The 24,916-nt window shown below is 41.7% G+C and overlaps 2 protein-coding genes across 8 annotated transcripts in view; one reads left to right on the top strand and one right to left on the bottom strand.

The window, feature by feature from the left end:
- Positions 1 to 6,665: 6,665 nt before the first annotated feature.
- On the bottom strand, positions 6,666 to 14,885 carry NME5 (NME/NM23 family member 5). The gene is made up of 6 exons (XM_062587560.1): positions 14,841 to 14,885; positions 13,782 to 13,944; positions 11,364 to 11,569; positions 10,909 to 11,009; positions 9,772 to 9,890; positions 6,666 to 6,851 (listed from the first exon to the last, which is right to left on the bottom strand). The coding sequence occupies exons 2-6, from the start codon at positions 13,905 to 13,907 to the stop codon at positions 6,765 to 6,767; spliced, it is 639 nt and encodes a 212-aa protein (XP_062443544.1). The 5' UTR covers positions 13,908 to 13,944; positions 14,841 to 14,885; the 3' UTR covers positions 6,666 to 6,764.
- Positions 14,886 to 22,532: 7,647 nt separating this feature from the next.
- The window catches only part of HNRNPAB (heterogeneous nuclear ribonucleoprotein A/B), a 31,157-nt gene continuing 28,773 nt past the window's right edge, over positions 22,533 to 24,916 (top strand). For 3 of the 7 annotated variants that reach the window (XM_062586961.1, XM_062586962.1, XM_062586963.1), the window contains exons 1-2: positions 22,646 to 22,755; positions 22,901 to 23,193. In XM_062586961.1, the coding sequence (XP_062442945.1) occupies positions 22,937 to 23,193 (257 nt within the window). In that variant the 5' untranslated portion in view covers positions 22,646 to 22,755; positions 22,901 to 22,936. Of the gene's footprint in view, positions 22,615 to 22,645; positions 22,756 to 22,900; positions 23,194 to 24,916 lie in introns of those variants that run through there. The other 4 variants (XM_062586965.1, XM_062586960.1, XM_062586959.1 and 1 more) reach the window with 3 other exon arrangements.

The raw sequence follows: 24,916 nt of genomic DNA, 5'->3' as shown, positions 1-24,916 counted from the left end.
GGTGGAGGCTTAGGGAAATTTTTATTATATTGACTTGCAGGAACAGAGGAGGACACAGGTAACTGAAGCTAACTTCACAGAGAACAGAAACATTTCTGTCCTCATTTGGTCTTTTCTCTACCTATCTCTCACTAATTCAGGAAGTCTAGAAAAAGTCATTAAGAGTCATTACTCCAGTGATAGCAGCTTTCTACATTAAAACTTTGTCCATTAAACCATCAGTATGTTTACAGAAATTCTCTACACATATTTAGATAACAGCCACTATCTCTGAGGAAACATTTCAAAACATTAATTGCCAAATGATCCAGGCTCAAACAACTGGCAAACTATGCAGAATGCAGATGTTAAAACTCCCCATTTCTGCATACAGGTAGGGACTTAAATGTGTGGATCACAGTAGCACATATGCAGTAATCATCTGCCTGTGCAACTACCCATATTTCCACTCCAAAGCCTAGGGCAGACAGTAGGTGCAGAGGCACAAATGCTCTAAGAAATGGACTGTTTAACCTAGCAGTACACTGTGTATTGGATGATCATGTGAATATTTGCCTATGTTCAGATGAGAAAATTGAGATATTAACCACACAGAGAGGATAGTGGACAAGTCTGGATTAGAGTTCAGTACCCTTTTTTAATTCTGTTCCAAGAAGGGTAATGAAGAGACTTCCACATTAATTCAAAGGACATTAGATAAGGCTATAGATCCAACACATAGTGCCGATTCGCCTCAATTACAAGCCAGTGTTTCTCACTGGAGAGAGATGCTGCTGAGTGGATATGACACAAAGGTGGAACTAAAGAGATACAGATTTTATTCTCAGTTCTGCTGCTGCTCCAAAGAATGACCAGAGAGGAGTCATTTCATTTCTCTGTAGCTGACTTTCCCACCCGTAGCACTTGGGTACTGGTAGTTCCTTTGCACAGCATTCTGACATCTGCTGAGAAGAGATCATTTAAACAAACTACATACAATTAAAACTACATTTGTGGATGTAGTTAAAATTATTCATCACAGAAATCCCATGTAGTCTTAGAAAAGGACAGAGGGGATGAACAACTGGAATTACAAATATGCATCATGACTGCTTTGTAGCGTGGTGACTTTCTTTGCCACATGTAACGACGAGTTAACAGCAATTATAACAGTAAGTTTGGAGAATGCCTTTACAATAAGTGCTCAGGTGAGGCAGTTTTTATTGCCATTCATAAAAAAAATCAATAAAAGGCTTAAAACTATCACTGATCCTAATTGCATGAACCTAATAATCAGTATGATAAAGTATCATTTACATGAATAGGAAATTGAATGGCCATTTCATTTCCTAGGTTTTTGTTGCTCCCATTCAATTGCACCGATGGTGCTATTCAGGGAGACCAGCATGGTGTCTGTTTACAAGAGAACTTTGCAAAACAAAGACAGTCATGGTCAAAACTTTGTTGGTCAATTCAGTATATTTACATGGAACACCTCTGAAGAAAAAAAAGTATTCTGAAATAGCCTCATGGGATAGTTCTGTCAGAGGTGGTAAGTTAGCAGAGAATGATCTCACAGCTATCTAGATTCGCTATGGCCAGAAAAAGAAGCATCTGGTCTTCAAATAGAGGCTGGATCAAACTCTCCTTGTCCAGGCAAAATACCGGCATATGAAATAAAGCGTGCTGCAAGTAGAAAGCACTGTTGTCCCAGCCTGGCGCCAGAGAAATCAGACACAAACCTCTTTCCTTTAAGCAGTAGAGGATGTGCCATGGCAACAGCTGACAATACATTTTAGATGCATGTGTAATGTACCAGCTGAGCAGCTCCCAGAATTAATCAGATTTTTCATTCTTTAAGTAAGAGAATTGAATCACTTGGATTTACAATGAAGTAACTGAAAGCGCAGTTGGGACCAATGTTTTTAAAGAGTCCTTGCTATGCCATAACTTTTCACAGTTCAGTTGCTAAATTACACATTATAAAAATAAGTAAGTGCAATTGAGAGACTCTGTTAATCTCAGAAGTTTAAACATCAGCCTGTAATGACTGCTTTATATTGGCCCATAGTAAACTACTTTATGGGGCATGCAGGCGATTTATCCACACGCGTATGTTAAATACCCCTGGGAATTTTCTCACATACAGAGATGAGGCCTGACACAAAACTAAATACGTACAAAACATTGCTGTCATTCACACTGCAACAGGAATGCCACCCAGTAAGAAGCAACTTTTACAACACCTAAAAGAGATAAGAAACGATAGCCAGCATAGCAATAAGATGTTGCTTTTGGAAGTGCAGAATTTCCTAACCTGACAATCAGTGCGGATTCTGGAAACGTAACAAAAAACAACTGTCTCTTCGCAAAGGAAATGAGAGCTTAGGCATTGACTATAAATAGATTATAAAGAAGTATGGGTGGTTTATAGAGTAGTTTACAAAGCCAAGAGAATTTAGAGCCAAATCAGGTTCTTGCACATAAAAATTCCCTGGAATTTAGGGTGAGTTCATATGTGACTACTCATCCAGACAGTCTGGAGCTGGCAGACTGCATTCAGCTGCCCCTTGCAGTTTTTCTCTCTAGTAATAAAGAAGACCCATCCAGGCTGACTCGGAGATCTCAAAACATGAAAAGACTTTTAAGTAAATTTGACGGTAAAGAAGTCACAGAGATGATAGTGTCATTTTTTTCCTATAATTAGGTTTCAGAATAGTACCACAGTTAAGCAAGAGTGACTCAACCTAAAATTCATCACTATCTAAAGAGTCAGGTTTTGAAATAATCCGGAGAGAAAATACGATGCCACACAAGACAAACGTAAGCATACCCCGCAATGCACTACACGAACTACTTTGTGTAAGAGTATTGCCTCCCTCAAGCTGTGAAACGCTCACAAGTAATATATTGAAGAGAATTCTTAATCCTTTAGTGTGATCATTATTAGAGTATCATTCACCAGCTTGTCTGCAAACTGCTTTCTTCTCCCACTGACTCTTTCGTCTTACAACAATGCCTCATTTCTGGCTCAGAAAACCAACAATAGGGTCTCCCTGGAGCTTGTGGCAGTGTCTCTATGATCACCTGGCAGGAGGTAGCATAACAATAATTTGACAGGCATCCTCCCAAGGACACTCTGCATATCAGTCATGCAGCTGACACACTCCACACCCAGGAGCGCATCCAGACTTCAGAAGCTTTCTAGGTACAGGCAGCTGCTAATGGCAGACCACGTGAAAGATAGCAGGCTTTTCTGCTTCACTAGTAACAGAACAAGAAACTACCTATTTCCTGTGAGGGTCCTTGTGATGTTGTTACACTGGTTAGAGCTACGTCTGAGTAAAGCAAAGCATATCAGCTAATCAGGAGAGGGGTCTGAAGTCCTATTTCCAGCTCAAGAGCAAATCTACCAACTGTCACTTAGAAGAAAACAGCACTGCAAAAGCAAACAAGAGTTAACTCTTCATAACGTGAAGTTTCTCTTTCTAACAAAGAAAAACAATTACTCTTCAGATTTCTACATGAAAGCTTTAAAAAAAGGGGAAACCACACTATTTTCACCACAGTATTTTATGAGGATGCACTGCTATTCAGCGTGGACAAAAACAACTAACACTTGCTGTCCAGAGTAAGGCAATTTATCTTGATCTGACTGTTCTGGCTTAACAAATTAAAATTAACTAAGGCCCTTGTGTCTTTAAATTGAGTCCGTTATTCTAATACGGCACTGAAAAGGTTAGGGTTTGTGTTACTCCTTCTCTTCATATAGTAATGAGACAACCACCCTTCAGTTTTATCACCAATGTATCAATTTTATTTAGACCACTGGTATATAAAGGATGATCCATATCAGTAACTTCAACGAAAGAAGAAAGAAAAATTCTCTCTTCTTTCCCTAAGTGAGAAATACGAGGATTTGCAAATCTCCAAGTAAATTTTTCTTGCTTGAAGTTGCTGAATGAAAGTCCTAAGGTCCAAGCAGTGACTCATTCCTGAAGCTTGGCATGTTACAATGCTCTGATTTTGTAGGCAAAAGGGAACTGACTTGGATTGTGGTTTCTGCCATTTGTAAAGTATGTTCGAGGTTCCTGGCAGCTTAACTGGCCTATTCTTAAATAAAATCCCTTATGAGACAGGAAGGCTGAACCATCATATACTTCACACTAGCTCAGTCTGCATAGCTCTAAGAATAACTTCCAGGATAGGTGATAGCAAGCATACTATAAGCAAAGTTCCAGGATGAAGTCAGCTGAAAAAACAGAATTATGGGAAAGAGAGACTGAACTGCCATTTTTATGGACATAGGTTTGTGTGAGATCTATTCTAGCACTTAAGCAGTAAAACTAAATGAACTCACTCAATGTTAAAAATACCCAATAAATTTAAATAGGGAAAGAAATTATTTTGACTACAGAGCAAGAGAGGACAGGTCACTAGTTCCCACAGAGAATAGTTTACCTCGCTGACACCAAATCCTAAGACATGGCCCAAGTCTTCTGCTTTTTCCAAAGGTATGTTTTCTGTAATATGGATTTATATCATTGGCCAAGCCTGTAACGCTCTGGACCAAATAAAGACCTACAGTCCTAATCAAAAGTCAGCAGCACTTCTTCCAAAAGCCTCTCCTGTGGTGTCGCAGCTCCCCCATGGGACCAGGCCATTTTGCCTGTGGTCTGTTTTACATTCCCAGGACTGACCTTCCGCCTACATCCTGCTTGCTAATGCAGATTCCTTAAGATCTCAGCAGTGAGACCTGCTGGATCAACACTTGATCAAGGCGTACAGACACAGTGGGTCCAGATGGCATCCAATGTATGAAGGCAGCTTCTGTATTTCTGTTTGTCCTTTAGGAAAATGGGAAGTGAATGCCAATCAGCAATAGAAGGTGTTAGTTCTAACATCAGAGAATAACATCCATAATATATATATTCTTGAATGACTGGAACTTCATATTGACAGAGTTATAAAAATAACATTGGCAACATCAGCTGCTTTTGCCTTTCCCCTGGCCCCTCCTGGTATACCTTAAAGACTCACATACTCCCTATGTAAGCTGACGAATCTTCTACACGTATAAAATAACACAACTCTGTCATGAAAACAGAAAACACCAACAATAATATAAAGGAGATTTTTATTGTCAAGCAGTATCACATCAAGAGATGTAAGCAAATGCCATTCTAACTAAAAAAGTGTAGGAGAAAATGTTCTAATTGCAATGACTTTTTGTTTCTGACATCTCTAAAGAAGGAAATATTTGGTTTTGCAGACAAGAAACTACAACACAGAAGTATCCTGTGACTGGAGCAATCAGAAACTTACAGGTGGCGGAAATAATTATAGGCAAAAGAAATCAGTTATAAACAGATCTCTTTACTGTTGTTTCTAACCATCTTTTTTTTTTTTTTTTTTTTTTTTTTTTTTTTTTTTTAGGTTTCATTTTGTTCTGTTTATTTGTCTTTTGGTAGGGAGAGTTTGCAAAAAGTCACAGTTGTTTTTTTTAGGTCTCACTATTTTTGGGACCAATCATCTGAATGTTTATTCTTTGAGTTGGCAATACTGGTTCTTTCCATTGAGAAGATAAACAATTAGCTGACAGAAAAAAAAATAATGCTACAAATGACTTATGTTTCTATAATTATTCAAGTTGGGGGAAGCAAGTATTTTTTTATAAAATAAATTATGAAATTTCTTATTTGTCTAGTATTGGTCAAGCACATTAAAGTTGTGAGAACTACTTTTTCTCCACCCTAGCCAGGAAAGCCATAAGATACAAACCTTGAAGCTAACAGTGTAAGTACAGCTCTGAAAAAGAAATCAAACAAAAAAACCTCTGTTCAATTACTTTATGAAAAGTAATCCTGCACTATTGTACAGGATTAAACCATTGCCTTTTGAATAGCATGGTCCCTAACCCATTCTCTTGAAATTCTCTAACAGAACAAATTAAAGTGTAAACAACAATGAAGAAAACAAAAATTTCAGCATACCTTTCAAATGCAATAGAAGAACACAAATACCATGCTTTAGGGTGAGTTGTTGCAATCAAGCATTTTCTTTCAAGCAAATGCTGGAACACATCATTGTTCTTTGCCAAAAACACACCTGCTTGTTATTTTTAATGGAAATTGAAGACTGATTTATAATCATTGTGCCTTTTGCCAGTGAGATAGGAAAGATGCATTTAATGTCTTCCTCCAAATTATATTTTGACAAAATATCTCACACAAAAGTGAATGACCTTTAAGAGTGACCTCAGTTGGGTGGTTTAATCAGCAATTATAATGCTGAAATCGCTAATACGCATCCAGTAATTGTTCTTCTGAGTTACATCCAGGTACCTCCAATCATAATGGAATGTGTATCTGCTGAACAAGTGCTGAAACACAAGCCTCAGTTTCACAAAGTAGCTACCAGCTGTATGTCATTGGGGAAGTTGCAGTGGCATAAATAATTTCCTTTTCCCCAGATAGCTAAATCAAGATAAACAAGGAAAATGGCAGTTAAATAACTAATGATGATTCTTTCTTTCTTTTTTTAATCAGCCTGGCACAGTATGTTTATCATGAGATTCTATATTCACTAAGTCAACAGAAAAACTCCTAGAACTGCTAAATCCTTAAGATTATTTATTCCATAAAGCTTATTTATCCCATAAAGATACAGAAGTTAAGACGGTAACATTTACGCCAGATAATATTAATTACATATCCAAGAAATGCAATGGAAATGCTAATACATATCTTTAACTTGGAATGCTGGAGATGGTTTCCCCTGAGCATTCACCCTTGAGGCGCTGCCTCAACAGTCTGATGTTGTAACCTAGGTTTATTGGGATTGTGTTCAATCAGCCATTCAGCGAGCCAAGTCTGTGGAACAAAAAGAACATTTTCAGTGTTCTGAGTTTTTTTTTCCTGTAGATTACCTGGGAGAAAATGGAAAGTATTATTTGAAACTTACAGAGACTCTCCTACTGTACTGAGAAATGAAGACAACCTGTTTTTTAAATGTTATTTTACATCTTCACAGCTTCATTTGAAGAATTCATACTGATCTTTAGAAGACAACTTTTCTTGATAATGTCTATCTTTGAACATTTTAGCAATACTTCAAACAATGAGAACTCTGTTTTGGAATGAGGCTGCAGAATATGCATAAAGGTGCTTAATGAAATATTATTTCTAATAACATTTACAGATACTTTATCTAATCCAATTAAGTGTCACAGTCTTCTGCACTGAAATCACTTTATAATGCCTAAAACATAAAAATGAAACATTGTTAATTTCTGAAATTCATTTTTACAGTTTTCCAGCAAATTGTATTCAAATAAAAATGTGGGAGGTAGGAATGTCTTGAGTTTTAACTTCATCTGCCAATAGTTTGGTTTGGCCTTAGGCAAATTAACCTCTTTGCCTCAATCCCTCCACTTGTAAAGAGACGTTTTTAACACATCCTTATTTACTTCACAAGGCTGTTGACAATTTGTTTCTGCAGTGATAAGTAGAGCCAACTTCATACTGCACTGTGAAGTAGAAGAATTGATAGAATAGTTGACCAGCAAGGTAAGCAACACTCTCCTTGTAATTCCACATACAAAAAGATTGGTTGTAAAGACTCTGAGACAAAGAAGCAGCGCACTAAGGCAATCCTCATAGGTTACTCAGTCAGCAATAGCAGCAGAGTAGTAAGAATTCAAGGCAGAAGCGGGGGAAAAAATCCAAAAGCCCTTAGAAAGACTATTGAGAAAAATTAGAAATTTTTACATCACCTGAGCCTGACCAAATTTATCCTGTGTTCCTTAGGGAATTGTCTGAGACAATACCTGTGCTGCTAGCAATTATTTCTGAGAGGACAGGCAAAGTTTCTGAAGCCTGGGAAAGGTCCATCTTATAGAAGGGAAGAAAGAAGGGCCCAATCACCCAACTTCAGTTCCAGGAAGAATACTAGAAAAAAAAATCCATCAACGGTTTGTACTGTTAAGCAATAGTTAATATGTATTTGTCAAAATGAATCACATCAAATCAACTTTGTTTTCTTTCTGTGACAAGGCCACAGACTATGAACAGGGAAGGAGTAAGCATCGTGTATCATGTCTTCATTCTATTTAAAGCTATGGATATTGCTTCATGTGACTTTCTTACAAGTAAGGAAGTGATATATAGTCTAGATAAAGCTACTCTAAGTTATTACATAACTGTCTAGAGAACTGCTCAGGATGTAGAGGTTAACTGGAAACAGCGATCAAAGGGTTATAAACTGTCAAGGTAGGTATGACAGGAAAAAATCTGTTTTGTACAGTGCAGAGATGACTGAAGGGCAAAAAAAATGGTAACACTTCAAATATACAATAGGTTGCTGCAAAAAGGGAGATATCATATTATCTCTAATGTCCTCTGGGGAATATTAAAAAAAGTGTTTAAAATTGGAACACAGCAGACATAAGCTAAATTTTAGAGAAAGCTTTTCAACTAAGTATAATTAAGCACTGAAACAGATTGCCTAGGGAGATTGTAGATTCTGCTAAAGAACAGGCCAGACAAATATTTGTTAGGAATGGTTGGGTACAACTCATCTGGCCTTCGGGCAAACAGATGGAAGAAATGACTTCTTTAGGAACCTTCCGTCTCTATTTTTCAGATGTCTATAATAACAGTGGCAGACATACAGATAAAGTGAAAGGATTATAAAACCAGAACAATCGCAGAACATTTAATCTGAGCCTTATGTATATCACCTAATACCAGAGATAGGTCTCTGAATTATTTTAAGCCTTTTTCTTCTGAAATGTATCTCTTAGAAGAATGCAATCTTGATTAAGAAACTGATAAAGATGCAGAATCCACCACAACTGCCAGTAAGTTGTCACACTGACTAACTATCCACATTCTTAAAGAATACTAGTGTGAATGGCTGAACTTTGAAAACGCAAAAAGAATTTACTATATTTTTTCCAGATGAGAGAAAATTAACTTTTGCTTAGAGTCTGAAAAGAAAGCATGAAACTATCTTTAGTCTTTCCACTCAGAACTGCAATTTGGATGAGATCCTTGGTTAAAACCAATAATTCACGAGAGGAGGGCAAGATGCATCAACTTGAACAACCAGAAAGGGGCCATGAGAATTTTCTGCAGGTCAGTCTGATCATTCCACTCAAAGTTAATACTCAATTTCACTCAGAAGCAGCATAGTTTTGCTGGTGAACAGCAGCCCAAGTGAATGCTAATTAATGCATGTATAGCCAATTCCTTATCCTAATGGAGAATTAAATTGGTATCATTGAATTAAATAAACATAATGATGACAAAATGTAAACAGCCTTGCTAAGAAGTCAACTGTTTTACTCAACTGCGTAGCTACTTTCAGAATGGCTAGCATCTAATCTCATTTAGTATCTACTGCATCATAGATATTTCACCTCAAACTTGTCTCAGAAGCAGTAAATTAAGACTGATACTTGACATTATATGAGAGCACCTGTTTACTTTTCTCGCCATCATATGTGAAACTTTAACAACTATGTGTTAGAAACATTTTTATAGAAGTCCCCTAAAAATACTGTTGCTTCATCAAAGCTGATTTCATTTAGTTCTTGCCTTCATTTTACCTGTCAGCTAACCAGTCAGCTTCTTGGAAGGCAAATGTCATTCTGTCTACCTTATCAGCAAGTAGCTAAAATAGCAGAGCTTAGCCCTTAACAAAAAAGCAGCTCTTCTATTAACAGGGCACATTAATATTAAAGTGTTTCACAAGTATACAACACAATACTGACTGATATACTGCACACACCATTGGATCTGCTGGCTTCTCTTTACAAAGTGCAGTGAGTCCAGCTAGTAAAGTAGGATTTACATAAAGGTTTAAGTAGTCCACAGCTCCTTGTCGAGTTGGAATTGGCTCCAGGATCACTGTAAAGAGTAACCACAGATGTTGGAAAACAACTTGTAGTGTTTAAAATAGGCATTCTTTCAAAGGTAGTTTATATGTGATTCTGTATTTACCTCAATGTTAGGTAACATGATGATTACAATAATATGTAATGGTAGCTTCTCACACAACAAACTGCAAAGAAACTACTTGAACTCCTTTACAATGTCCCTGAGGTGACCTTACTAACTATAGCCTATTATGAAAAGTGAGGAAATCAGACCATCTAGGGAAACATCTACATCCTTGAAGATTTATTGGGGGTAAGGGAGAAACAATGTCCCCCAGATGTCCCACTTCCTTCTTGCAGTGTGAGGCTGGTTTCTGAATAGCCTGAAAGTCTCATGTCAGTCTAGCTTTGCTGTTGGGGTGAAGAAGAGAGATAAACAGTTTACATGAGGCAAGGTTTGTAGGGAAGTGAAATATATTTTATTAAATTAACTGAAAGAGCTGGCTTGCTTTCGGCATCTTTCTGTCAAAGACCAAAGTCACTTTTCAAATGTTACATTACAAATAAGGACTCTTTCTCAACCTTTACAGGTTCTATGGCCCATTTCTCTGGCACTTAACTCTGGAATTGCACTATCAAGTGAGCATCAGCAGCTGTTGAACAGGAATTACTCAACCTGAACCTAAGAAGAGAGTCAGTCTTCTCAAACCAACAGGAGCCCCTGGGCTGACTCTGCCATAAAACATGCTGAAGTATAATAGCTTCCTCACATTTACTAGCTTTGTCCGCTCCCATTCTGTTTCCAAACCACAGAGTTTGAAAAGCATAAGCAGTCCCTCTAACTATAATGGTTCTTCAAATAGATTTTAGTATGCCATTCATAGCAGAAAACAGCAACTTACATGGAAAGAGATTCACATTATCTTAAAGCAAACAAACCCCAACCCTTCTAAACCCAATTATATCCAGGGTTCAGACAGAGACAAGTAATACCTGGGAAGGACACTATTCTCACAAAGACTGACAATATATTAGTTACATCATTTTACCTTCTGGAAACATGAATCGAATCTCTCTTTCTGCTGAGGAAAAGTTATGACTGCCATGAAGTGCATTCCTCAGATCATCAGTGCCATAGATTGCTCTTAAACTAAAAGCAAGAGAAAGGAATGTTTGGCAGGCAACTGCAAATCCCTTTCAAGCCTCTACACTCTGAGGGCATATAAAAGCAATATATATGGACTAATTAACAAGACATTGGCTTAATGATTTTATTTTCAACAAAATAAGCTGCTAACTAAAATTTGTATGCATGCACTCAGCGTTCTCCATAAAATGAGTGAACTTTATACACTAAAAATATCGGTGAAAAGCTTTGTTACACATAATTTCTAAGAGATAACAGGTCATTCCAGATCTGTGTTTCTGTTGTATGAAAGAAATAGAGAAATTCTGTTCTCAATTAAAAGAACGACAAAATCCCATGGACCTTTCAGTGAGTTACCTGTCAGGATGAGTTTCCCTAGCTTTTATGCTGTTTGATGGTCCAAGCAACTCCTTCCAGTATGAGATTGCACAATGTCTGGCAAGAACCATAGCAACCAAAGGTCCAGAACTCATATAGGCTGTTAAATTAGGAAAAAACATTTTTCCATATTGGTCTGCATAAAAGTTGCTACATTGCTCTGGGCTTAACTGGAGCTTCCGTTTCTATAAAGTGTAAAAGAAAAAAAGAAAAACTAATGAAGAATAAGAATAGTCATTTTAAACTTTAGTTTGAGAAAACATCAAAACATTTTCAGAACATTTGTAACAAGCTATTATTATCTCCACTATTATGTTTTCTCTAAAGTAATCTGAAAAGAGAAAATACAGCACTTTGGGGCCTCACAGTTTTCTTACTGGGTATGGTCATATAGCCATAAAAAGCGTGTCTGCTGCATGGACAGGAACACTCATTCTAGTTTTAATTCTCCAGCAAGGATAACAGTAAACAGTGAAGTCACAGCAGCCTGAACTTCGGTATGGCCTGCCTCTCCACGTACTCAGTGATATTTTTGCACGCAAAATCTATAATACTGTTTGTTAACCACTGTTGTTAATTTTGCTTGCTAAATTAAGCTTGCTACCTAAGGTAGAATATATATATACACACATATACATATATATATATATGTATGTATAATCCTTTGGTGCAGTCATGATCTCAGTTACAAGCTGGACAGATCCATATCTGCTCTTTAACTAGGTGATTCTCCCAGACCAGGTCCTCTCTCTCAGAGATCCAGATGAACAAAAAGTAAGTTTTCTTAGTAAAATAAGCAGGTTTCAGTTAATTAAACCCATCTGAGCAAGACACCACTTTAGTCACTCTTCTACAAAAAGTAATCTTTTAAAATAGCCAGGTGACTTAATGTACAGCCAGAGCACCGAATAGAAAAGCAAAGCAGTAGAGTCAGGATTTACTTACTCAGCTACTTCAGCATCATGTTCTGCTTTTTCTCTTCAACCCACACCATTAATTATGCAGTTTTTCTATTTTTCATTCAGCATACTTATGCTTTATGATTTTCAGAACAGCTGTCTAGCCTGCAGGTGGCCAGGATTAGGACAAGTGTGGTAAGCTGTCATAAGGGTATCGTTGTGGAAAAAAAAAATTGCAATAAAAAGTGCACTCCTTGAGACTTAAAGTGAACTTCGGAGTGGCTTGTGAAATAGGGGACATTCAGCACTTACTAATTCCAGTGCTAAAATCACTGGCAATATCAGAAGCTGCTATAAATATTTTTGCATCTCGTTCTCTTTGGGGATTCTGATGAATTTCCTACAAATAAAAGAAAGGGGGGGTGTAAAAAAGAAGGGGTGTGAAGGAGAGAGGGGCACTCACAAAAATTAAGAGAAATGCTTGCTATACATATGCTCCCTCTCTCTCTAAATATTGCTATTGCTAAACATTTCTATTTAGAAAGCCAGGTCTCGCTCACTGAAAGGCTCCACAGCGCCGCAGGCGGCCGAGGGCGCTGCCGCGGGAGCCCAAGCGTCTTAGTATGCGGAGTAGAAGGAAGGGAGGAGGAGGAAGAGGAGGAGGAAGGGGAGGGCGAGCCCCGGCGGAGGCGGCGCCGCGGCGGCCCCGGCAGCCGCTGTGGGACAGCGCCACCCGGCGGCGGCGCGGCGCCACCAGCAGAAGGAGGAGGCAGTGAGTGCTACCTGCTCCTCACCCCCCCAAGCTGTTTCCAAATGCTTTTTTAAGAGCCTTAAAAGACTTAAAGAATACATTTCCGTGCTAGTTAAAGAAAAGTTTTCCCATAACCCATTCTCTGCTCGAAACCACACTTTAGAGTCTTCTCAAAAAGCCCACGGTTTGATACTGGTGCTCCTGGCAGCGTTTCCATCACCATCACACCAGTCCCAAAACTTAGAAACACAAGCTCAATAAGGCCTACTGAAATGAAACATTTGTTGTACATCTAAAAAGCCACAGAGCCAATTTACAATAAAAACGTCGGAAATATTTAAAAACATGTCAGATGTGTCAGATTCAATTAATTCTGGAAGTATCTGTTTGGCAAATGCATGCTATATAAAACACTGCGATACTAGAAAATTAGGCTCTCCAGAGTTACTCTGGAGAGTCAACATTAGCTGCAACATATGTTTGCTACATCAGAGCTTATGAACAAAGTCTGTGTTTTCCTGTGGTCAGCATAATAGTGAAGATGTCTATCAGCAAGCTCTGTTCCATCTCATGTGGTAGCAAAATACATCCTGCCAGTATCTGGCAGTGGTGGCTGGACATACAAAAAATACAAATGAATTTTTGGATATTATCCTACTTTTACTAGCTTAATTGCTGACAGTTAAGCAAAGTATTTTTTTCTGACTTATAAAACATAATTATTTTATCTGGAACACAGTCTGTTACCTGAGTAATCAGGAATCCTGATCTGAGAATGATATCTTCTATTTCTTCTTCTTTATCAATGACATCTGGTTTGATGAGGGCCAGAGTTTTTTCCACAGAAATCTGAGGCTCAGGCATCACCTGCATCTTGACTTCTGACTAAAATTCAGGTGCTTCTTGTGTACTGCAATTACATCAGTTTGTGATATTTGGCATTTATTGAGCATACAGTAAAGTATTGTGACATTTGTTGTGTGCTCTAGGAGTGAAGCAGGTTATCCCCACTTCAGAACACCTATGCAAGATTTTCTTTGGAACAGTTAGCATTCTGTAATTCACACCCTTGTTCGCAGTGCCGTGACATTTTGTAGAAAATAAGCCAATAATTAAATGATATTAGCCAAACATAAAATGGTATCAACTATTGCTAAAATTTCACCAAGTCAGAGCAGCGCATGAGAGAAAGATAACTGTTACCACGTGCAACAGAGAACAAAAGCTAAGACTCCCTCATGGAAAGAAATACTGAACCACCTCAGGTGCAAAAAAGAACAGGCTCACTGTAGTGCTCCCCCACCCACCATCTAACAACCATGTATGTTCTGCTAAACCCCAAAGCTGTATTCTCATGCACGAAGATTTTGGTGCGGGGCCTGCTGCTTGGAGCTGGGCCAGCTGCGTGCCTCAGAGTATTTCTCCGTTTTTATTTAACCCTTCTTTTCCGTAGCTGTCTCAGGCCATCAGTGAGCGCTCAGGATACCAAACCGTCCTGCGCAGCGCAGAGCCCGCATGGCCTGGTTTCCTATAGATTTGTGATCACTGCCTTTTCTCCCTCCACAGTCCTGTCTCTCCCCACCCGCACTGAACACCACACAGGATTTACCATAGGCACCTAGCTGCCCGGCCTGTTCTCTTTCAAATTAGGTTGCAATTAGACTTGTCCAGCATGCCCGAATCCAGACCAGTGTCCCCCTACTTAAGCGGGGAGGCTTCCCCCAAGGCCCGCTCCGCCCAGCGCCGCGGCCGCCCCCGCCCCGCCGCCCCCGGGCGCCTTCCCGCCGCCGGCGCCATGACACGCACCTTCGCGCGCTGCCGCCGTTGCTAGGAGACGGGGCGGTGGGGCCGGCGCCGAGCGCAGGCGGCCACAAGATGGCCTCCGCGCCCCTCGCACGCGCCGCCGGCCGTTGGCCGCGGGGGGAGACGGGGGGAGGATCAAAAATGGCGGCCGGCAGCGCGAAGGGCGGCGCGAGGCTTGGTGTGGCCGCGAGACGGCCCTCGCAGGCCTCGGATATGCGCTGGGTCTCCGCTGCAAATACTCAACAGCCACGTTTTCTAGTTTATTAGCACCTTAGGTAATAAGAGCACAAGCAAGGGAGTAATGCGATTTATTTAGGTGGAGGTTACCAAGTCTGCTTTCTCTGGGACATTCAAGAGCTGACAAGCTGTCTTCTCTGTTCACGTGCAGGGAAGAATAATCTTAAACTAGGCTAATTTAAAGACAAGTAGTAGTATTTATTAGATTAAGTGGTATTGTTGGAAAAAAAAAAAAACACTTGCTGAGCACATAAGCGCCTTTTCAGGTTACTTAATTACTGTTTACTGTGGGAGCATGCATGAGCATCTTTCTTGTTTATACACCCAATCAACATCTGTAGAATGGGGAGTTCAGTCTTCCAGCATACCAGACATCTTAATAAGTTTAAAATCCTTTAATATTATTTTCCTGCATTAAGTTTGAATTAAGGTTCTGTCCAGTGCTACTTGACTTTTACCGCAAAAAAGGAGCATCTAATAAGAGAGTCACTGCTCTCTGAGCTAATAAAACGTGCGACACACTCCACGCGCTCTTGCCATGGCTCTGCACCTCGGCTGCGCCAACGCCGTTCAGTGCCCGTGCGCCCCAGGCCTCCCAGAGCCGCGGGTCGCTCCTGCGCAGAGCGTGTGGCCGTATCCAGACCCGTTAACGCCGGACGCGCTTTGGGTTCACGGTGCCGGTCCGCTCTCGGGTGCCGCCGTGGACCCGGAGGGCGGAGCGGCGGGTCCCGCCGGCTCGCGCCCCGGCGGCGCGGCCTGCCCGCGCTCCCCGTTGGCCCCTTCCGCGGCTGAACGCGTGCCAGCTGGCCGGGCAGCGCCCGGGTGTGCACCGGCCGACACAAGAGATAACTCGCAGCCTCTCCTTCTCCAGCTTCGCCACTGCGGGCCTCGTCCACCCCCTTGCCAGCTTCTCAAAAATTACAGGGTCTCAGTTATTACTAAGACCTCAGTCATTCTGTCAAACTCAGCTGGAACTGGCCAGTGCATTCAAGAGACTGACAAGAAAAGACGGATAGAAAACAGTTACATAGGCTTAATTTTTAAGTGAAGCCAAATAGCAAATACATGCAGAGGAGAGGAGGTGACAGCTGACAAACTTTATAAGAGCTATAGATGCTGATCTCAGGTACCCCTGGTTAGTATCTTTTGTTATTTCTTTAACAAGTTATTTTTAGTATTAAAGAAAGACAACCCCACCACACAGTTTGCTTTAATTTTATTTTTCATTAAAGTTTTTTTTATTATTGGTTGGTATATCTTTAAGAATTCACTCTATTAAGTGAATGTAAAAGCAGAAACAAAGTCACATATCACTTACCAGCCCATTGGAAATATGCTTAAAAACAAAGAGAGAAAATGGTTTTCATTAAAATAAAAAATAAGTACAAGTTCCAAGAGGAAAAATACATGACTGAGTAATTCATGTAGAGACTTTCCATCATTAGTATAGGCGTATGGCATTCATTTCTTTAACAGGGACAACTTTTCTAATATATAATTTGAAAACATTGTAACCACAGAACTACACACAAATAGCAGGTAAAAAATATTTTATTATAGGTAGGCTGGTAGAAAGATTTGGGCGTTCACATGTTTTTCAGTTTATTTCCGAGCTAATTTGGCAAAAGTCCTTTTTTTCAGCGTAAATAAATACAAGTCCCACAGCCCTACCTTAGACTTGGAAGTGCAAAGGCCTCTGGAGTCAGCATCAGTGAGTGGCTTGAAATTATTACATAAGTGATGAATTTAATATCGCTTGAAAAACACTGATAACATTAATCATTTTCAATTTGTTTGCATTTTTCCCAGTTATCCAAGACAGAAAAAAAAAAGTCTTTGCATCCGTATATGCCAAAGCTTCCCTACGAGCAGCATCCGTGGACTTCACTCCTTCTCCCCTTCCCTCCCTCCCCCAGGCCATCTTTCTGTGTCAGAATTTCTGCTCCTCGCTGTTTCCAGAAGCATTTCTGGAGGGCGGAGATTGTCTAATTTTAGTACCTCGGAGAATCCCTGGCTCTCCAATGAGCAGGCTGCTGCATCTGAAGCTTCAGCCAATTACCCTGGGTTTCCTCCTGCTACCCTTCCCACGATGTTTTAATAATACAGACTTAGAAATTTAAAGTGCCCCACATTCTAAGTGAAAATAGTGTTATGCCTTCACTAACAAAGATGCATCTTTTTACAGTAGTAGAAGCTCTGACTCTTTGGATAATCATATACATATTGTCATTTTAGCATTTGAAAAGACATTTCTGGTTGCTAAACAGCTGGTCTGAAACATCCTCCCTAACTACAGAAGGCCAGGGATGTGACTTTGTCATTACAATTTTGCTCCCCTCACCCTTAACTCGATGTAACAAACATCAGTTACAACTCTGAATACTTCTCTGAGTATAGCTCTGCTGCTGTATCTTATCTGTTAAGAGGTTTAACAAGCCTTAGTTGCCTTGCTTATTTTTAGCTGGCACAGAATATAACAACACTGAAAGATTCTGCCTGCAGGTGCCTTTGCATTCCAGTAACAAAAGATAAGTACACTTCTTAAACGAAAATTAGTTCATGCCTTTTTATTCTACTAGTGCAAGAAGGTGGAGAAATTAATTACCTGTAGTCTGTTAGTTTGGAAAAAAAACAAGAAAATAATAGTATTTTTATAAAAAATAGCTTTGCATGAGAGAAAATAACAGTAAGGAAAAGCTAATGAAATAATGACTAGTTGCATTGATTAAAAGTGAAGCTTACACACCTTTCAGCTTTGCCTTTTAATGTTAAGCACCACAAGCACTTACTTGTTTTAGAAATGTTTTGCTACCTATGCATTTATCTCATGCACAACTTTTTTTCATCACTGATTTCTTTGCTTCTGTCTTTTAGTATAAATTCTGCCTTACCTACCCGCAATACTGGCTTACTTTCATCACTTGCTTCATCCATTCTTGCTTTTGCAGTGTGAAGTGCCTCTGACGGAAATCCTGTGATCAAACTCACTTCCTCTACTGCAAGGCTGTTCTTTCCTCCATTTCTGCCTTCTTGTAAAGAATTCCACTTCTCCAGCTTAACCACACGCTTGTAATCCTAGCTAGTTTTTCACTACGCTGACTAACCCCTGCCAAGTTTTCCCTTCTGTTTTCCTCTATGAGCCATCTCACCATTTTCTTTAAAGATCAAATTAACAAAGCATTCTCTTGATGCTTTCTCTAAGTAGCAAATAAAGTCTTATCTAAACACCTTATGTAATGCCACCACTGGCCCTTTTAACCTCACCCTATTTCGTTTCCTCTCTGTCCCCTCTCCCCGCCTCCCCCAGCATCCATACAGACAAGCCCTGGTCTCTTCCACATTCAGAAGGGAGGAAAAGAAAGGGAGGGCAGGAGAGCTTTAACCAGAAGTGTCTTTTCATCTGACTTTTACAAGTCTTCCAAGCAATCTGTCTTCAAGCTCTGCCTTTAAGCCTCTCCAAACCTGATTTTGCTTCCTCTAGTCATTGGAAAGATTCTCAGCTCGAGTAGCTCTTCTCTGGCTTTTTCAGCCACTGCTAATGTAGTCAGTCATCTTCCTATCTTAATTTTTGCAGTTATTCTCACCTATCACTTCTTCCCCAATCACTATTTCACCTTGGCTTGTCAGTACTTTTTCCTCGTATTTCTTTCCATTGTCTCCAAGAGTACTGATGAGCTCTGCTCTTGGTTCCCTCCTCCCTTTCCATCTAGCTCATAGCTCAAAATCCTAATTGGCAAATGCAGATGTGATTACCTCACATTAGTGTCTCCTTTTAAGCTTCTGGTGTCTCCTGTTGCAACTGAAGTCTTGGTAATGAGCTTGTTAAGAGCAATGAGCTGACTGAAAACCAACCATCTTTTTGCTGAGTTAGTTTACAGCACTCTGCAAAGGAGTGGGTGGAACCTCACAGCCAGGAATGCGGGGTTTGGACTCACATTGGTCTAAACTTCTGTGGAGCTGCAAGCCAAGCTATGATTTGTGTTATTTATTGACATGGCTGGGAATCCTGCTCACGCTTTCATCGTTTCAGTGAGTGCTGACATCCTTTCTGCTGTTTCAGCAAATAAATCATTCATTTCCATTCAGAAAACTTACGCAAAACTATTTTCTTCGTTCATTGGTTTAACTATGTCAGTTCTCCACATCTTCCCAAAGGCACAGCCTTCTCTATCACACACTAAACTGTTAGTCTTCAACTGCAAGCCCATTCACACTGTTCCAGTCCTACTTACCCTTGGTTTGACAGTGAAAGGTTACCTCCTGTTTCCCATCAGCTGGTACAATCGAATTGCCATTACTGCATTTCCAAATAAGCACCTCTGTACTTTATCTTGTTGCTCAGGATCAGCTTCCCTTGAATGCCTATAAATACAACTTCATCCTCCTTCCAAGGCAACTACATACAACACAAAAGATACTGCCTTATTGTTTTCTATAAATCTCTGCCTCATCTGCATCAAGATATTCCTTCTTGGCTTTCACCTAACCTATAAGCTTTCTAGACCACAAACTCTCTCTCTGCTGTTGTTCTACATGGTATTTAACATCATATTGCCTTGAATTATCCCTGAGCTCAGGGATGCAAATGATATCATTCAGTCTGAGTAATGTATGAATAAACACATACAGATCTTTTATATAGCAAGTTACAAGAGACAATCAGTTAAATGAGTTTTCAGAACAGCTATGATAGTTCTTTTCTGTATCTGGTGATGTACGTAGGAAAACACTTAAAGTAGATATTTCGTTTAACTGAAAACTTTTAGAGTAAATTCAGAATTAAGCAGTAGATATAACTGTCTACGTGTCACCTAGCTAGCTAGGTTTGGATAAAATCTGATCCTAAATACTGTCAATGCATTTTTTTTTCAAAAAGTAGAGTAATTTCAGAAACATAGGAAGATTACCAGGTTGTTTTTGAAGTTATATTGCCAATTTTTCCTTAAATCTATATTCTCTTAAGCTTAATTCCATGTAGCATAAGACATCACTTTTGCCATTTTTACTTAGTTTGAGCTCTTATTTTCATCCATTCCATTAAAATCAGTGGGATTACTTGCATAATTATTATTAGTAAACCTATTTGTATATACTGTGCATAAGAACTAAATCCGATAGATGCTCTATATTGAAGGTATTTTGTATATGGTAGGCAGTCTCTGACCTGAGATGCTTAAAATTTAGACAAGACAGAGGGGAAAGAGAGAGATTACACCAAGAATTTCAGGGCAGTGAATAGTCTATTGGTTCTCTTTTTCTAAAGGGGGAGAGGAAACTAGAAGAATCAAAACAATGAAAATAATAGGGAAGTATAAAGAAGATAAAGAAGAAAAGAAAGAGGCAATACAGACTAGTATGATTTAAATCTGGTGTGACTAGAGAGCAAGGGCAGGGTTTAGAGTAAACAAATTTGGTAGAATGGCAAAATTAGGCCTAAGATCCTGAAGTACATACATAGTTAACATTCAGTTGGATTTCAATCATCATCATGAATAACCACAGTAATTACATGATTAAACAAATAGCGAACAATGTCTTTTTCTCTCATCAGTAAACGTATCATGTAAGGATTAACACCCAAGAAAGTTGTGTGTCCTTTCTTTGATTTTTTTTTTATTAACCACAGGCTTTGAATGTGGAATGAAACACAAGACCAAAACCCAAGTAGAACACTAAAAAATTAATATCTTCATGAATTGAGCATTAGTATGTTTTACTGCTTGTATTCTTTAAATTACTTGTGTTGACCATTTTTTAGATTGCTTTAGTACTTCTGCATTTGTAAGCAGCAAAAATGTGAGAAAAACAGATTTACCAGGACAAATAGCCAATATTACTGAGGATTTAAACTCAAGAAATAAAACCAGCTGCAATTCCAGTAACAATATTATGCAGTCATGTTGCACATGTATATGGGAATCAAAGCAGAAAGCTCAGCTTGGACTAGTTAAAATGATGCTCATGGCTTGTACCACAAGCACTACAACAAAAACGTGGCTTGGAATTCTTGGCCATAGTGGGGAAGGCCAGGACTATTTTTTCATATGCTCTCAGAAAACTAAGTTCTTTTATTATTATTATTATTATTTCTTAAAGGTCTGGCTTATAGCCTGAAGCAATAGAATGTTTCTTTCTTTTTTTCTTTTCTTTTTTTTTTTAAGTGGATCAGGCTCTTAATCTGAACAAACCATGCTGATTTTGTGTTCATCTTCAATGTTCTGCTTATTATACTGGTATGAAGCTTACAACCCCAAATACAATGGCCTCTAGTTTAGTTTCTCTAAGGTGCTACTTAAGAAAATGAATCCAGTAGAGGATACAAACTGCTGTAAAGGCAACCTGCTCAGGGACAACCCAGATCCTAAACTAGATTGCTAAACAACAAAATGCATCACCACTATTTATTTTTATTTGGAAGTAGCCATGTGCGCTCTTTCTGAATTGTAGTAGCAGGTGCAAATATGCACGTTGAGCCAGAGGAGCTATTTGCCAGAGGGGGGAGCAAGCAAATAATAATATATGCATTCATTACTACAGAAAGGTAGTAACTGTCACTTTTTTACCTGCAAGTACTCTTTTTTTTTTTTTAATATGTGGTGATACGTCTTGACAGTGTCCATAGTTAAGTGAGGTATTTGGAATAGTAAGTTGTACAAGAATTTGAGGTATGATTACAGTGTGTATGTGCATGTGTGTGTTCAGCTTCATCAACAGAGTTGATATATCCTTGGGCAAACGGAGTTAAGGCCTACGCATACACTTAGGGCTCCAGCTCCCAGTGTTATGTAATATCCAAATCTAAGTTTCCATTAAAAACAATAAATTCTGGCACTCTCCGTTGCAAAACCAGCAGAGCTGGAAACATTAAGTAAAACTCTGGTACTGGAGCAACTGAGTCAGCACACGCACCACACCTCAGGGGAGAGCAGAACAGCTCTGGAAGTAAATACGCCGCTCCAGCCAGAGGCGCCTTCCCCGACGCTGACCGGGGAAGACCTGCGGGCCCGCGCCGCTGCCCTCCTCCCGGAGAGGCGCCGCGGCCGGGCGCTTGCGGTTTTAGACCTCGCGTCGAGGGGCCGGCAGCGCCTGACGGGACGGGACGGGGCAGGACGGGGCGGCCCGGCCCTTCCCCGCCCGCCGACAACGGCCGCGGCCCCGCGGGCCTTGGGGGAGGGGGCAACGAGAGGCGGCGTCCCGGGCCGCCCCGGGCTTCCGCAGCGGGAGCAGCGCGGCGCGCGGCCTCCTGCCTCCCCTCGCACCGGCCGCGGCCGGGAACGCTCCGCTCCTCCGCGCCGAAGCGGCAGGCGCGAGGCCTCCGCTCCCCTCCCAGCCCGGTCCCGTCCGCGTCCCGCGGGCCGCCATTCGCCTCACCCCGCGCGGCCCGGCTCGACCCGCCCCCCTGCCGCGGGGAGAGCCAACGGGAGCCGCCGAACGGCGCGAGCGACAGCGGCCAGCAGCCAACGAGGAGGCGCCTTATTGCTGTGTGACGGAGGCTCCGGCGCTATAAAGGCGGCCACGCGTTAAGGCTGCGGGTCGGCGAGTACGTGTCTCGGGGGGAGGAGGAGGTGGCGGCGGGGCCGGGGCAGCCGAGCGCCGCGGGGAGGGGTGTCAGCACCAGCGCGCGTGGGGGATTTTAATCCGATTCCGGCCGGCCCGGATTTTATTGGGAGCGGGTTTTAAAGTGAGTATGAGCCGCGGCGGGATGGCGACGGCGGAAAAGGGGGGGAGGGGCGGGACCGGACCGGATTAGACCGGCCCAGGCGAGGCGGGGTGGGGGGGGGGGAGCCGCCTCGCTCACCCGTGAGCGGCGCGCTCGTGTCTTGCAGGCGCCTCTCGTGTCTCGCCTCTGCGGACGGGGCAGCATGTCCGAAGCGGAGCAGCAGTTGGCGGCCGGCGCCACCCAGAACGGGCACGAAGCGGCCGAGAGCGCCGGAGAGCAGCAGGCCGAAACCGGCGGGGCCCCGGCGGCGACGGGCGCAGCGGCGGCAGCGACGGCGACGACGGCGGGAACAGCGGCGGCGGGAGCTGGACCGGCGGCGGGAACAGCGGCGGCGGCCGCCAGCCAGAACGGGGCCGAAGGCGACCAGATCAACGCCAGCAAGAACGAGGAGGACGCGGGGTAAGCGCCGCGCCTTGCTCGGCCGGCCGAGGCGGGAGCAGGCCGCGCCCCCCCCCCCCTTCCCCTCGCGGCGCCATGTGCAGCGGCGGAGCGCGGCCGCCAGGCCCGGCCCGGCCCTTCGGCGGGGAGCGGAAGCGGTGCGGGCGCGCCCCGGCGGCCTGGGCCCCGCGGCGGCCGGCCGGGGCGGGGGGAGCGGCGGGTGGCGGGCGGCCGCGCCGCGCCGCGGAGGGATCGGGCGGGCGGTGAGGCGGCGGCCTGCAGCACCAGCGCTTCCTTTGTTCTGGAGCTGCCTTTTGTTGGCGCCATGTGGTGGCTGGGGGAGGGGCGGGGGAGCGGGCTTGTTGCCGTCTCACGCCGTAAAATGGAAGGGGATTTACCTCCGCGCGCTCTGCACCCCCGCGTTTTCCGCTTTTGTTCCCCCCCTTTTTTTAAACGAAGGGGGCGGTGGGGGCAGGAAGGAGTTGCTTTCTGTCGGGGGTGGCGGCTGGCTCAAACTTTCTGGCGATTGCATGCTCGATCGGCGTTGGTGTCAGCGTGAACCTGTTTTGTTAATACGTATAAAAGAGCCACCCTGGTCTCGGCAGACACTGGTAGACAATGTTTTTAGAGAGAGTAAAGGGAAAACGGTATAGTTGAGATGGTGTGCAGTGTGTCTAAAATAGTAAGAGTGAGTTTTTTTCGTATACTTCTTGTGGCATTGTCAGAAAGAGGCTTATTGAGTATTATTTAGAGGACTTGAGGCAGTTTCTCTGTACTTCAGTAGCTGCATCCTTATGTACAAATGAATTGTTTCTTTCATAAACATAAATGGATCTATGACATGTATGTACTTGCCTCAAAAGAACCCCCAAACAAGACAACAAAAAAACCCTACAGTCTTCCTATTTCTCAAGTGGTCTTTGTGATTTAAGTGACCCCATGTATTTAATTCGAGCTGTTACCACTGAGTTCTAAACCAAGAGTTGTCTGCTTCAGGTTGAACAGAAAGCTCTAGCCACGGTAGAATGATAGGCTTGAACTTGAGCTTGAAAGCAAGAAGCAAGACTTGCACGCTTCCCCCGAGCTTAGATGGGATGTGTTCTGCAGACTCCAAGGATTGAGAACTAGGCCTATGAGCTCTGTGCAAACTATTTTTGCTGCTTTTTGTTTTTTTTCTTCGGTATTGTACACTGAAAAGCTGTATGTTTTCCCCTTTCTCACATAGGAGGTGACAAATTCTGACCCAAAACTAGTGTGAAAGGCAACTTCTAAGAAATTAAGTTACAGGAATTCAGTGTGGAACTTAAAATTTAAATTAAGAGCAGTTTGAGGAACCAGCATTTAAGTATTTTGTTAATAGCTGAAGCATACCTTGATTTATGAGCACTAATACAATGGGGGGAGGGGAAGTAGAGTATATGTTAAGTTTGCAATTTTCAAATTAGTGTGGCCCTCTGAAGGGAAGGCCAAGTAACTTCTAAGACTATCTCAGCCTTAATTTTGAAGGCTTTATTATGTGTTAATTAAGTATACCCAGGTATTGATTACAAGGATTACAATCCTTTGTTTTGTAAGTTAAAGTGTAATATCTCTTGCTGTGGTAAGAGGTGATTTTAGCATATGGCAATACCTGAGTGTACTGTAGCCCCCCCCCCCATCCTTACCAAATTAACCTGCAGACAAATCCCCCACCCCATGTCACCACTATTGAATTTCTCTTTGATCATTCTGTAATTGCATTCAG

The sequence above is a fragment of the Rhea pennata genome, chromosome 14 (genome assembly GCF_028389875.1).
Source record: "Rhea pennata isolate bPtePen1 chromosome 14, bPtePen1.pri, whole genome shotgun sequence".
Classification (NCBI taxonomy): domain Eukaryota; kingdom Metazoa; phylum Chordata; class Aves; order Rheiformes; family Rheidae; genus Rhea; species Rhea pennata.
This window is presented reverse-complemented; position numbering and strand designations above follow the sequence as displayed.

Excerpts from the sequence above, each read along its gene's own strand:
- NME5 (XM_062587560.1), bottom strand. The coding sequence starts at position 13,907 with ATGCAGGTGATGCCTGAGCCTCAGATTTCTGTGGAAAAAACTCTGGCC. Across the intron at positions 11,010-11,363 it reads AGGGAAACTCATCCTGACAG|TTTAAGAGCAATCTATGGCA; the intron begins GTAACTCACTGA and ends TCTTGCTTTTAG. Across the intron at positions 6,852-9,771 it reads AGAAGCCAGCAGATCCAATG|ACTTGGCTCGCTGAATGGCT; the intron begins GTGTGTGCAGTA and ends TTTGTTCCACAG.